At 38.1% G+C, this 13,051-nt stretch overlaps 1 protein-coding gene across 6 annotated transcripts in view; it reads right to left on the bottom strand.

Annotated features, from left to right (window-relative positions):
* ZNF385D (zinc finger protein 385D) overlaps nt 1–13,051 on the bottom strand; it is a 679,366-nt gene that overhangs the window by 116,780 nt on the left and 549,535 nt on the right. For all 6 annotated transcript variants that reach the window (XM_047876493.1, XM_047876492.1, XM_047876491.1 and 3 more), the window contains one exon: nt 909–1,019. In XM_047876493.1, the coding sequence (XP_047732449.1) occupies nt 909–1,019 (111 nt within the window). The remainder of the gene's footprint in view (nt 1–908; nt 1,020–13,051) is intronic.

Raw genomic sequence — 13,051 nt, 5'->3', positions numbered from 1 at the left:
ACATTCTCCAGAATCCAGATCCGTTTGGTCATCTCCACACCGCACATCAATTTAGGGCAAGATAATGCCAGCTTAGAGGAGTTACTTTACCATCCTCTGTTTGCCCATGGTATCAAAAAGTATTCTATTCCTAGTCCATCTAAACCAACATTCCTTCTCTTTTCTGTATCTTTCAGCACCAACTCCACACCAAAGCAGGCAGGCAGTACTTTTCACATTGGCCACAGGCCAAAATTAGCTTCACTGTGATGAATCCAGAGATTTTCTGACCCTTAGAAAAGGTATGGAAAGTACGAATAATTCTCTGTGAATAATTTGCAAAGCACTGGTCAGGTCTACAAATGTCTCCTTTCTATCATGTTTTCCACGTAAGTTTTATTCATCAGGGGCTCGAGTGCTTTGAGGTCTTTTAGACTCCCTATTAAAATGCTAATACTTCTGAGGTTATAACTTAAGAGCTCTATCACAAATATCATGAAGGACACAAGAGCTGATCTGGAATTGGGAACCACCAAGGCAGGTAAAAAAATTTACAAAGCAAAATGTTGGCCTTGAGATACAATTTGGGACCTATCTTAATTCAGAGGAATAGTTTATTAAAAGTCTCGTTGGTCCTAAATTTGACTATTCCCCAAAGGGAAGTGTATTACCTAAAGTTAGCATTCCCAAGAGAGTATAAAATACCATTAAAGTGCGAGTACAAAATATTGTATATGTGTGATATTCCCATAGTAAGCAACCAAAAATAATACAATAAACTCCAAAATTAAAGGACGTAAGGAGTTAAAAATATTATCTTTGAATTTTGACATGCTCAGTTACTGAAGAAAAATGTTTAAGGAATCTCTTCTGCAAGATTAGAACAGCATAATACATTTTTTTCAGTGAATACTAAATGGTAAACTTACATCAGAATTAAATCTCAACTGGCAAATGTTGCATGATATGATTTGCTTTCTTCGATGAGGAAGAGGAACCCCGAATGTATGATTTATTACAGCTTTCTGAATCGGGTCCATCTGTAATGAGAAAGAAAATACAACAAATAGAAATAAAGCTTGTCAGTTCCATTGGAATGTTGCCTATTTCATTAAAGAGCCAATCTGTACAGCTTGAATCTACTGCTCACATTATAAAAAACATTTTTATTCTAAGAAACAGCATTTCTACTTTTCTTGGAAAATAGACAATAAGCTCGAAGCTCAGTATGATAAGAAAATGATAAATGTACCCATTAGAGTTTGCATACTAACTGTTTTTCTCATTTACGATCAACAATTGTCTCAGTTTGATAAACCTAAAATATAATTAAAGGTTTATCAAAACTCAAGTTATTGCAAATGCCAGCAAACTTACACAGTAGTGTGTCTATGCCATTGCCCCAAAATGGACTTGTGAATAGACGTGGTCAGATGAACAGTTCTGAAAATAAATTATGCACCATAATCCAACATTAACTTTATGCTTTGTTCGGTACCTTTTCTATGTTAAGAATGTAGTATATAAATCCTACTTTCTAAGAATTCAAATGTATAGAGCTATCAATTCGCTCAACAATCATTTATTGACCATTTAGTATAGATTGCTATTCTATGAACTTATTATTTGAGGTTCAGACAGTCTAGACCAGATTAGTTATCTTTCTCCATCCCATATTCTCAGGATAGGTCAAGTGCAACCAAACACACAGTATCAGCAATCCAGCTCTGATAAAACGCATCAGCTTTGTCCTACAGTCTCACCTATCAGTGGTTCTCAACTGTTGGAGTCAGATAAAAATTTTGATCTGCTTAATACTTGTGCAACCTCTTTGCTTATCTGTGTCTCCCTAAGGTGGTGATGAGTTTTAACAGTAATAACATGTGAAATTTATTTAGCACAATCAGTGCTAAGCACATTACGAAGTCAATAAATGTTGGCTATTATATTTTCTCTATCACAACACATGTGAAGATCAAAATTAACTTGGGTCTCATACTCCTATGGTGATTGTTGGCACACTACTAATTTCTCACATGACCAAGAAACATTTCGAGATAAACGTTACGCATACAGCCATTACTTCTGTTGAATGCCTGCAAACTTTAGAACTCTTAACTCTCATCAGATACAAAGTTCTTATGATCGTCTCACAATGGATTAAGATGGCTTAGAAATGATTTGACATATACCACAAAGCTAAGAATGTGTCTGTGAAATGATGCTCTAATATTCAGCTTCTGTGATACGTTGTAGTTTGTTGACTGCCCTAAACAAGTCACTGACAAATTCCACGTCCTTTTGTGTATTTCAGATTATCAAAACCAGCTCACTCATAGGCTGTCTTCACAGGTAAGTAGGAGGAAGCTTCTGTCTATATAGTCACAATTCCCACTAGGCTATCTAGGCATTCTTAATGTACAGAAAAAATAATAGCACTCAGCATTTATTAAGTGCCTTCTATGAGCTAAGTAATAGGCTAGGCGGTTTATATATTAAACAGTTACAACGATTAAGAATAACTTAAGGTTTATCTTGATAAAAGGTTTATCTTGACCATTTTGGGGTCACCGGGGTGGTTCATTTGGTTAAGCATCCAACTCTTCATATTGGCTCAGGTTGTGATCTCATGGTCATGTGCTCAGTGCAGTGCCTGCTTGGGATTCTCTCTCTCCCTCTCTCTCTGCCCCTTTCCTGATCTCTCTCTCTCTCTCTCTCTCACACACACACACACACACACACACTCTCTCTCTTTTAAATCAATAAACATTAAAAAATACTTTATTTAAAAAATGTCATAATTTTTATCTTCCATCATCACTTTCCTTTTTTTATCTGATGTTCATCCTTTCCCATATTCTGGAGGAAACTCAGCTACCCCATGATTTTTCTGGTCATTTACAGAAATTGTTTAAATTCTAGGATCCCCTCTCTCCTTATTAGTGAATTCTATTATACTTTTTTTTTCATATCATACTTTCTTTTTAACCAGTTTTATTTTAGGTATAATTTACATATAATAAACTTTAGCAACGTTAAGTGTAGAATTTGATGGGGTTTGGCAAATACGTAAAACTAGTATTATCACAAAGAACATTTCTATTACCTGGAAAAGTTTCCTCCTGCCTCTGTGTAGTCAATAATGACTCCTACTCCCCACCTCTGAAATCACTGGTCTGTTGTCTGTTCTTTTTGCTGTTTCTTGAAGTTCATCCAAAGGGAATCATACAGCATGTGGTTTTTTTGTGCTTGACGGCATTTTTTTTTTTTTTTTTTTTGAGAGACAGCGTGCATGAATCTTAAGTAGGTTCCACATCCAGCACGGAGCCGGGCATGAGGCTTGATCTTATGACCATGAGATCATGACCTGAGCCTAACTCAAGACTTGGGCACTGAGCCAACTGAGCCACCCAGGCACCCTGCCCGACAGCTTTCATTATGATGCTTTTAAGATTCATCCTTGTTGTGGCACACATCAGTAGCTTATTCCTTTAATTGCTGAGCAGTATTCCTTTTACACGGACGTGCCACAATGTCTTTATCCATCCGTCAGCTGATGAACATGGGAATTGTTTCCAGTTAATTCTTATTATCTTTTCGAGTCTTTTTTTTTTTTTCAACGTTTATTTACTTTTGGGACAGAGAGAGACAGAGCATGAACGGGGGAGGGGCAGAGAGAGAGGGAGACACAGAATCGGAAACAGGCTCCAGGCTCTGAGCCATCATCCCAGAGCCCGACGCGGGGCTCGAACTCACGGACTGTGAGATCGTGACCTGGCTGAAGTCGGATGCTTAACCGACTGTGCCACCCAGGCGCCCCTCTTTCCGAGTCTTAACACACAGTCTAAAGTACATTCCTACATTCAGTTCCGTGTCTTAATCTACACATTAAAAATCAATTTAAAACTACAGTCTCTTTCGGGGCACCAAGGTGACACGGTTGGTTAAGTGTCTGACTCATGGTCTCAGCTCAGGTCATGATCTCATGGGTTCATGAGCTCGAGCCCCGCATCGGGCTGTGCATTGATGGCCTGGAGCCTGCTTAGGATTCTGTCTCTCATTCTCTCTACCCGTCCTCCCACTTGTGCTCTCTCTCTCAAAATAAATAAACTTAAGGAAAAAAAAAGGCTACTCTCTCTTTCTTAGCTTAGACCTACAAACATGGTATAAGTTCTTTTTTCTCTCCCTCTCTATACACACACACACGCAAACACACACATATATGTACATATATACACACACATATATTTTTTTCTTCACGTCCCCTACCCCAGCTAATCTTCCAAGCCTTCCTCAACCACATTTCATCCTCCTTTCCTCAGAGCCTAAATGGAAAATGCACAGAGTTTGACAAGCCAGAAGCCACACAAATGTGTGAATCTGGCTGCTTCAACAGCCATCATTCTGTGTCCCAGGATCACTTTTATACTTGTTTAAACATGCCATCGCAACGCTTCTCTGACAACAATCACAGAGAACACTTGGGGATAATTTCCCTTTCAGCCCAACACCTCAGGAAAAATTAAAAGCGGAAAGAGGTCGCTGACTTAGAGGTAGCTGTTTTATCATATGCTACTGCATCTGTTTGGTGCATAAATGGGGCCCATTCCCATCTGGGGATAAGGTGAATTATGCCTAGAATCCATTTAGGAGTACTGAAGTCCCCTTAGAAGGATACTATAATATAAAAAAATATGGGGCGCCTGGGTGGCTCAGTCGGTTGAGCGTCCGGCTTCGGCTCAGGTCAGGATCTCATACTCCGTGAGTTCCAGCCCCTCCTCGGGCTCTGTGCTGACAGCTTGGAGCCTGGAGCCCGCTACAGATTCTGGGTCTCCCCCCTCTCTCTGCCCCTCCCCTGCTCATGCGCGCGCTCGCTCGCGCGCTCTCTCTCTCTCTCTCTCTCTGTCAAAAATAAATAAATAAACATTTTTAAAAAATAAATAAATTACACATTTATATTAAAGATGCTCTCTGAAAATGAATAGTGCTGAATTTTTATCATATAATGGTGAACAGCATATTATTTTGGTCTTTCAAGTAACACTGGGGAAGCAGTGACCACATTCCATCCAAATTTGTGCAGGAGGTGTTTTGGAACTAGACATTTAATGTGAATGTGGCAGATTCTCTAGATTTAATTCTTTTGTTTGAATTGAATGATGTTCTGATCACTGTGACTGTAAAATCAAATTTCAAAATGCAAAGTAGAATCTTCTTCTTCAGAGACAATTTTATTTCCCAGTATACTTAAAAAAAAAAAACAACTCCACCTCACTGAATTATATTTCAACGGTGGATTTCACAAACTACAGTTATATCAACAAAAGTAATTATCTTTATCATTTTAGAAATCCAATACAACAAAACGGTGAGTTTAATGCCTTTATTAATGAGCATGAATCCTATTCACCTGTCTAATATATACATCTTTAAGTAAAACCATCTGTAACAAGGAATCATGAAAGGGTAAAATCTAAATAATAAATAATAATCGGTTCTATTGTTAGTTAATTAAATGATACCATGGGGCACCTGTGTGGCTCAGCCGGTTGGGCGTCTGTCTGACTTCAGCTCAGGTCATGATCTCACGGTTCATGGGTTTGAGCCCCACTTCCGGCTCTGTGCTGACAGCTCAGAGCCTGGAGCCTGTTTCAGATTCTGTGTCTCCCTCTCTCTCTCTGCCCCTCCCCTGCTCATGCTCTGTCTCTCTCTCTCTCAAAATAAACATTAAAAAAATTTTTTCAAAATTAATAAATGATACCACATGTTATGTAAGTAAAAGTCGCATCTATTATCAACAAGCCACTTCAATCATTTTGTCTAAATATACCATTATTCATCATTATAAACAAACATTTTGTTTAACAGGAAGCCTTATGTGTTGGTTCCCCCTCCCCACCATAGGTTGTGATCTGTCAAAACAATGACACCTTATTGTGTGCATGCATTTTATCATGAGGAGGTTTTCTACAAAATCAGTCTCAAGAGACGCCAATGTGTATAGGCAAGAAAAAGGGGTTCTTGGGTCAAATAAACTGCAGGAAACCTCGGTGCTACAGCCTAGACATTCACAGTGCCCAATAAAATATTAAATTCTCCGAGATGACCTACAATAAAAAATCTGTTTTAAATAAGTAATTTCTAAAATAATGTAACCAAAACTTTTGTTTTCTTTGTTTTTAAATTTAACGTCCTTGTTTAGTGCATACAGTTAAGAAAATAATGACCTGGGAATAAAATCACCATAAAAATACAAATGAAAACATAAAGCAAAAAGTAAACCAAAAATGTAACAACAAGAAATCAGATCCGTAAAAACTTCAATACATTTCACTTAACTCACGCAGCACTGAATTAAAAACTAAATTAAATGGTAAACTCTACAGGATATTTTCATACGTATTTATCTAATGTCTCAAGTGGGATATTTTGATGGCTAAAATTTTCCAAACACATTATCCAACCCCCCAAACAAGCAAAAGTGAAGAATGATACAGTACCTATTCATATGTGTACCCAAACTCTAGCCTAAAATTCAATTTCAAACTCTGCTAGGGCCTTACTTAAAGCTAAATGAATATGTTTTTCTTCATTTTAGGCTTAAGGATCTTTGCATTTCTATCTCTGGTCTTACTTTTCCCTCCCCTCCCCTCTGGGCATTCTGCTAAATCCATTCGTAAATGAGCATAGAAGGGACAGCCACTGCTCAAGATTCCCTTCTCTAAAATGCCTGTTGTATTTTCTGAGGATGGGGGTTAGCCCTGAGTTTATATTCTCTGCTTTAAAGACTTCCTCTCTTTCTTTTCCTATTATTATTGTGGCTTTCGGTTTTAAAATCAAAGAACAAAAACGCAAATGCCAGAAAGTTTAGAAGTTCAGAAATATAAAGGTTGTCTCTTCCACCTGATATTTCTATGTAACAATGACGGGTAACAACTCTAAAGGTGACACTCACAGGCATTTACTGTGTATTTTTATGTTTATGAGCATTTTTATCCTAACATTTTTATCCTAACAACTTACTATAAGCTCTCATTGCCCCGTGCCTAATATCACGCGACTACTAAGAGGCATAGCCAGCTAAGACATACAACATCTCACTCTGCCCTGCTGTCTCTGGCAGGAACTGACATCAAGCTTTGTGATGTTCTTTGTCCTGGATGTTTGTGACTCTGTAGTATTAGGTGACACTGGGCTGAGGTCCTAGTGGATTTGTTACGTCAACTATGAATTAACAAAATTTGAGCTTATATCACTTCCATTCACATATTAGAAAGCACTAATAAAAAATCCTAATTATCCTAATCCTGCAACAAACTTGTTCATTTGTAAAATTTGCGATGTTGACCTTCTGCTTTCACTTTTTAAAATGTTTTGATTTTTTTTTTTTTGAAAGAGAAAGAGAGAGAGAGAGAGAGAGAGAGAGAGAGAGAGTACAGGGTAGGGGCAGAGAGAGAAGGGGACAGAGGATCCGAAGCAGGCTCTGTGCTGAACAGACTGACAGCAGCAAGTCCCATGTGGGGCTCCAACTCATGAACTGGGAGATAATGACCTTAGCCAAAGTAGGAAGCTCAGCCAACTGAGCCACCCAGGCACTGCTTTAACTTTTTTTTTTTAATGTTTATTTATTTTTGAGAGAGAAACAGTGTGAGCGGGGGAGGGGCAAGAGAGAGGGAGACATAGAATCCAAAGCAGGCTCCAGGCTCTGAGCTGTGAGCACAGAGCCCCACACAGGGCTCAAACTCACGAACCAGGAGATCAAGACCAGAACCGAAGTCAGATGCTTAAGTGACTGAGCCACCCAGGTGCCCACCTCCCTGCTTTAACTTTTTAAATGGATGTATATACATTTAAAAATGTATATATATTAAGTGTATCTATCACTAAAAGTTTATCTATCGTTAAAATGTTGTTTTTTAACCTGTGCATACTTCCATGTTAATCACCATCCCAATAAACATATAGGACATTTTCAGCAATCTAGAAGGTTCTCAGAATGGAGCCATTAGTTTGGAAGTCCCCAGGCCACCTGCACTTCTGACAAACAGGCTACAAATTAGGGGGTCTGATAACTTGCTAGAATGATTAGCAGGACTCAAGAAAATACTATACTTATGGTTAGAGTTTTATTATAAAAGATACAAATCAGGGCTGATGGGGGTTTTGGGGTAATGATGGTGTGGTCTAGAGCTGACAGCCAAGAAAGAATTCTTGAAGAAGTCTTTGGTGGAAAAAGGTGATTTTATTAAAGCATGGGGACAAGACCCAAGGGCAGAAAGAGCAGCACTGGGGTTGGGACCAGTATCTGATTATACACCCTCAGGTTGGGAGGGGTTTAGGGATAGAGTTAAGTCTCTAAGGTATTTTGGGAAGCAAGGTTTCCAGGACCTTGGGGCTTGGTGTCGTTTGAAAAATGCCATTTATTACCATTTAGTAAAACCTCAGTCATGAGACCCTTCAGATGTGTATCAGGGGGCCATAAGCTTGGGGTATGATTGCCAGCATATATCTTGGGGGATTTGAGATAAAGGAAGCTTCCAAAGGAATTTTCATATGTTCAGGTGGACTTACAGGATCCTGAGGGTCAGGATAATGTTAAGCTGAGATTCCCTTTTGCCCCTAGCAAAGTGTCATCATCATCAAGGCAGAGGAGCTCCTAGAGGGAGGTCACCCTGCCTGTTTCAAGGACTTGTCAATGGGCTATAGGCAGTAAGGGAATTTAATTTATTTGCCTTAGTTTCCCCATCACCATGGTAAGCACTTAAACCCCTTTCCTTTGTTCTTGGGGAGCCAGGAGTGTCCAAAAAATATCACACATATCACACCTGGCCGGGGGTGGAGAGGTGCTATTAGCCTGTACTTGCCCTCAGCTTGCCCTATGCTCCCTCATCAGGACCAACCAAATGGAGAGTCCCAAAGGGTGATGTCTGGTAGAATCTTGAACATGGAGCTTCCAGGTCACTTTCCCAAGAAATTGGAATGCATCACCCTTCCCCAAACCCTCACAGCTAAGAAGTATGCCCAAACCTTGAAGTCTAGAGTTAATATCTATTGAGGTTTCATCACATACACAGGGCTGACTGACTGAATCATTGGCAAAGTGAATGAACTCAATCCCTAGCCCCACTTCCCTTCATGGAAATCCAGAATGATAAGCCCAATCCTCTTTCTGGTTGGCCTTTCTGGTGACTGGCCTCCCTCCAGCCTGAGTCATCTCATTAATGTAAACCCAGGTGTGATCCAGGGTGTGCATGATTCACAAAGCCACTTACCACTCAGGAAATACCAAGATTCTAGAGTTCCACCTAAAATCTAAAAACTGAGGACAAGGAGGGCTAAATTCTTTATTACACAACAGTTGTACATCTTTATGCATATTTTTATACAGCTATAAACGTAACAGAATATTTTCTTTTTTTCCTTTCATTTAACAATGTATCTTAAGAATACTTTCATTTAGCATCAGTTTTCATATTTACCAATTAAATGGTGGCATACTATTTCATTACATGATTATACCACAATTTACTTAGCCTGTTGCTGGATATTTAGTTTGTCACAATTTAAATAGCACGGCACAGATCATCTGTATTGGTGTCACTTTGTTAAGAACCACAGCATTTTAGAGCTGGGAACAATCTGAGTGATCGTATTTTGCCTTCTCATTCTATTGACAAGGCCACTAAAGCCCAGAGATGAGAGTACCAGTATTAGAAAATGCACAACAAACCAATTTTCCACATCCCTGTTCTAGGTTCTTACAGCTGTAACATGTGACAGTGAGTCTAATCCCTCCTCTTTGAACCCCCAAATAGGAAGTAACAAATGGTTAAAATGTAGTCTGAAATGTTGCTGCTCTTATTTGCTACTTGTTCCTTTTTAATCTTTTTAAGCTTCTATGTCTTTACCTCTAAAATGGAGTGATAATCACATTGGGTTATTATGAATAATGAACTATATAAAGTGTATACTGAGCCCAGCACTGTGCCTGGGCGTTCAATAAAGGTAACTGCTTCTTCTATTACTATTTTATAGCAATAATAGTGAATATCATCATTCCTTTCCAGAAGCAAAAAAAAAAAAAAAAAAACACCTAAAAAAAGAGTAGAAAGATACCTTAAAGGGTCCATGTGATCCAAAACCATCCAGAAAAAAAACCCACATAAATTTAACTACAATCAACCGTGTAATTGAAAAAAATAACAATAGCTAATTTTAAATGAGCACTTAGGCGTGTGAGGCATTGTCAATAAGGACTCTATGTCTCATTAAGTCTTTACAGTATCCCTGTAAGGGAGACACTTTGGTTTTTTCCTTTTAATAAATTTAATTTTTTCTATAGCAGTTTTAAGTTCACAGCAAAACTGAGCAGAAGGCACAGCAGTAGATACTTTATTTGCTCCCATTTTGCATATGAGAATGTTTAGGTACAGAGACATGAAGTTAAGCTCTCACGGGTAGGCAGGTCTAGACTGGTGATCCGAATTCAGGTAGTCTGGCACCCCCATTTCCCCAGTTGATAAACACAGTGCTAGATTTTCTTTCACCAGCAAAAGAAAAATACCAATGTCTTTACACATACACACACAGGCGTGGATGGGAGAAAATGTCTGCAACATCCAAATCATCAAAGATTATTTACTCTGGCTACATTGAAGAGCTGTAGAAATCACTATGATTTCTAAAAGATAACATACCAAAGCCAAAATGTTCAAGGCATATTAAAAGGCAATTTGTAGAAGAGGAAATCTGAACGGTCACTAAAAAAAATAAAATGTATTGGTTATTGTGAAAGTAAAGTTTAAAATAACAAGAAGACAGAAGGCAAAAACAGTCTGACAACATTTCGTACTGACAAGGATTTGGGAAAAGTGCAGAAAAATTTGGCATCACCCAGTAAAACTGAAAATGAACTGAACATATGATCGGAATATTCAAGCTCTGAGAAACTCTGGCTCCTGTGCACTAGAAGATTATTACAAGGAAGTTCCCTGTAGTTTTTTTTTTTTTTGTATCAGTAAAAACTTTAAAACAACCTAACTAGCCAATAATGAATATTCAAAGAGGTATAAAATAAAATACCACACAGAAGTTACAAGGATTCATTAAATATTTCTTTATCAGCATGGGGATATAAACAAAATATAATGTGTCAGAATATCTGCAATATGACATCAGAACTTACAAAAAATCACACATGCATACCCAATAAATAAAATAAGAAGGAACGATTAGGATAGCATCATTTTATAACTCCTAAAGAAATAATGTGCCCAGGAAATGCCCATTACTTAGCTAATGAACCAAAAGAGACAACCAAATATCAGGTGTCTCTTGAAGAACTACAAAACCCCTTGCAAGGAAGTCATGCTCAAAATAACAAACTTGCATCTGATCAAGCCTCTGGGTGTAATTACCCATTCTTAGGGAATATAGAGACATGGGGCACCTGGGTGGCTCAGTCAGTTGAGCATCCGACTTCACCTCAGGGAATGGTCTCACAGTTCATGGGTTCGAGCCCTGAATCAGGCACTGTGCTGACAGCTCAGAGCCTGGAGCCTGCTTCAGATTCTATGTCTTTCTCTCTCTCTCTGCCTGTCCCCCACTCACGCTCAGTCTCTCTCTCTCTCAAAAATAAGTCAACAGCAAACAGGAAATACAGGGACAAAAGAACATGGTAAAGGTCTCTACATGGATGGAGAAAGGGGAATATTCATGCATTGTTGGTGAGAATGTAAATTGGTGCAGCCACTGTGGAATACAGTATGGACATTCCTCAAAAAATTAAAAATAGATTACTGTATAATTCAATAATTCCACTTTTGGTTATTTACCCCCAAAAATGAAAACACTAATTTGAAAAGATATTTGGACTCTTACACTTACTGCAGCATTATTTTTAATAGCTAAGATATGGAAGCAACCTAAGGGTCCATCAATATATAAATAGATAAGGAAGATGTGGTATGTGTGTGTGTATATAATACATACAATATATACCACATCTTTCTCATCTATTATGTAGATACATACATCAGCCATATATACATATATATGTATATATCTATTTATATATCTTATCTATATGTATCTATTTATATATTTATATATCTATTTATATATCTTATCTATATCTATTTATATATCTTACCTATTTATATACATACATATATCTGCTACAAAAAAGAAGGAAATCTTTCCATTCACAATATTGAGGGTCCTAGAGGTGTTATGCTCAGGAAAATAAGTCAGAGAAAGGCAAAGACCATATGTTTTCATTTATATGTGAAATCTAAAAAACAAACAAATGACCAAACAAATGAATAAACAAAAACAGAAACAGATTCATAAATTCAAAGAACAAATTGATGGTTGCCACAGGGGAGGAGGGGGGGCAGGCAACATAGGTGAAGGGGATTAAGAGGCACAAACTTCCAAGTTATAAAATAAATAAGTCATGGGGATGAAAAGTGCGGCAAAGGGAAATAGGATTGTAATAGCGTTGTATGATCACAGATGGTAACTATACTTGTGCTGGTGAGCACTGCATACTGTACATAACTGTTGAGTCAATGTATTATACACCTGAAAGTAATGTGTCACTTAGACTTCAATTATCAAAGGAAAAGTCTCTAGGGCACCTGGGTGGCTCAGTTGGTTGAGCATCCGACTCTTGGTTTTCGCTCGGGTAATTATCTCACAGTTCATGGTTTCAAGCCCCATGATGGGCTCTGTGCTGGCAGTGTGGAGCCTGCTTGTATTCTCTCTCCTCTCTTTTCCCCTTCCCCGCTCCATCTTTTTCTCTCAAAATAAATAAATAAACTTAAAAAAAAAAGTCATCACACTAATGAAATCAATAAATAGCTAGAATGTAATAGGGGAAGACCTATAACTTTAAACATACTTAAGAGACCTAGCAATCAATTATAAACAATGGGTATTACTGGATCATAATTCCAACAAACTATTTAATAAAAATTACAAGACAACGGGGGGGGGGGGGAATTGGATATTCACAGTAAGGAATTATTTTTGATTTTTAGTGGTAATAATTGTCGTGTGGCTATGTATT

This window comes from Prionailurus viverrinus, chromosome C2, assembly GCF_022837055.1.
Source record: "Prionailurus viverrinus isolate Anna chromosome C2, UM_Priviv_1.0, whole genome shotgun sequence".
NCBI lineage: Eukaryota > Metazoa > Chordata > Mammalia > Carnivora > Felidae > Prionailurus > Prionailurus viverrinus.
This window is presented reverse-complemented; position numbering and strand designations above follow the sequence as displayed.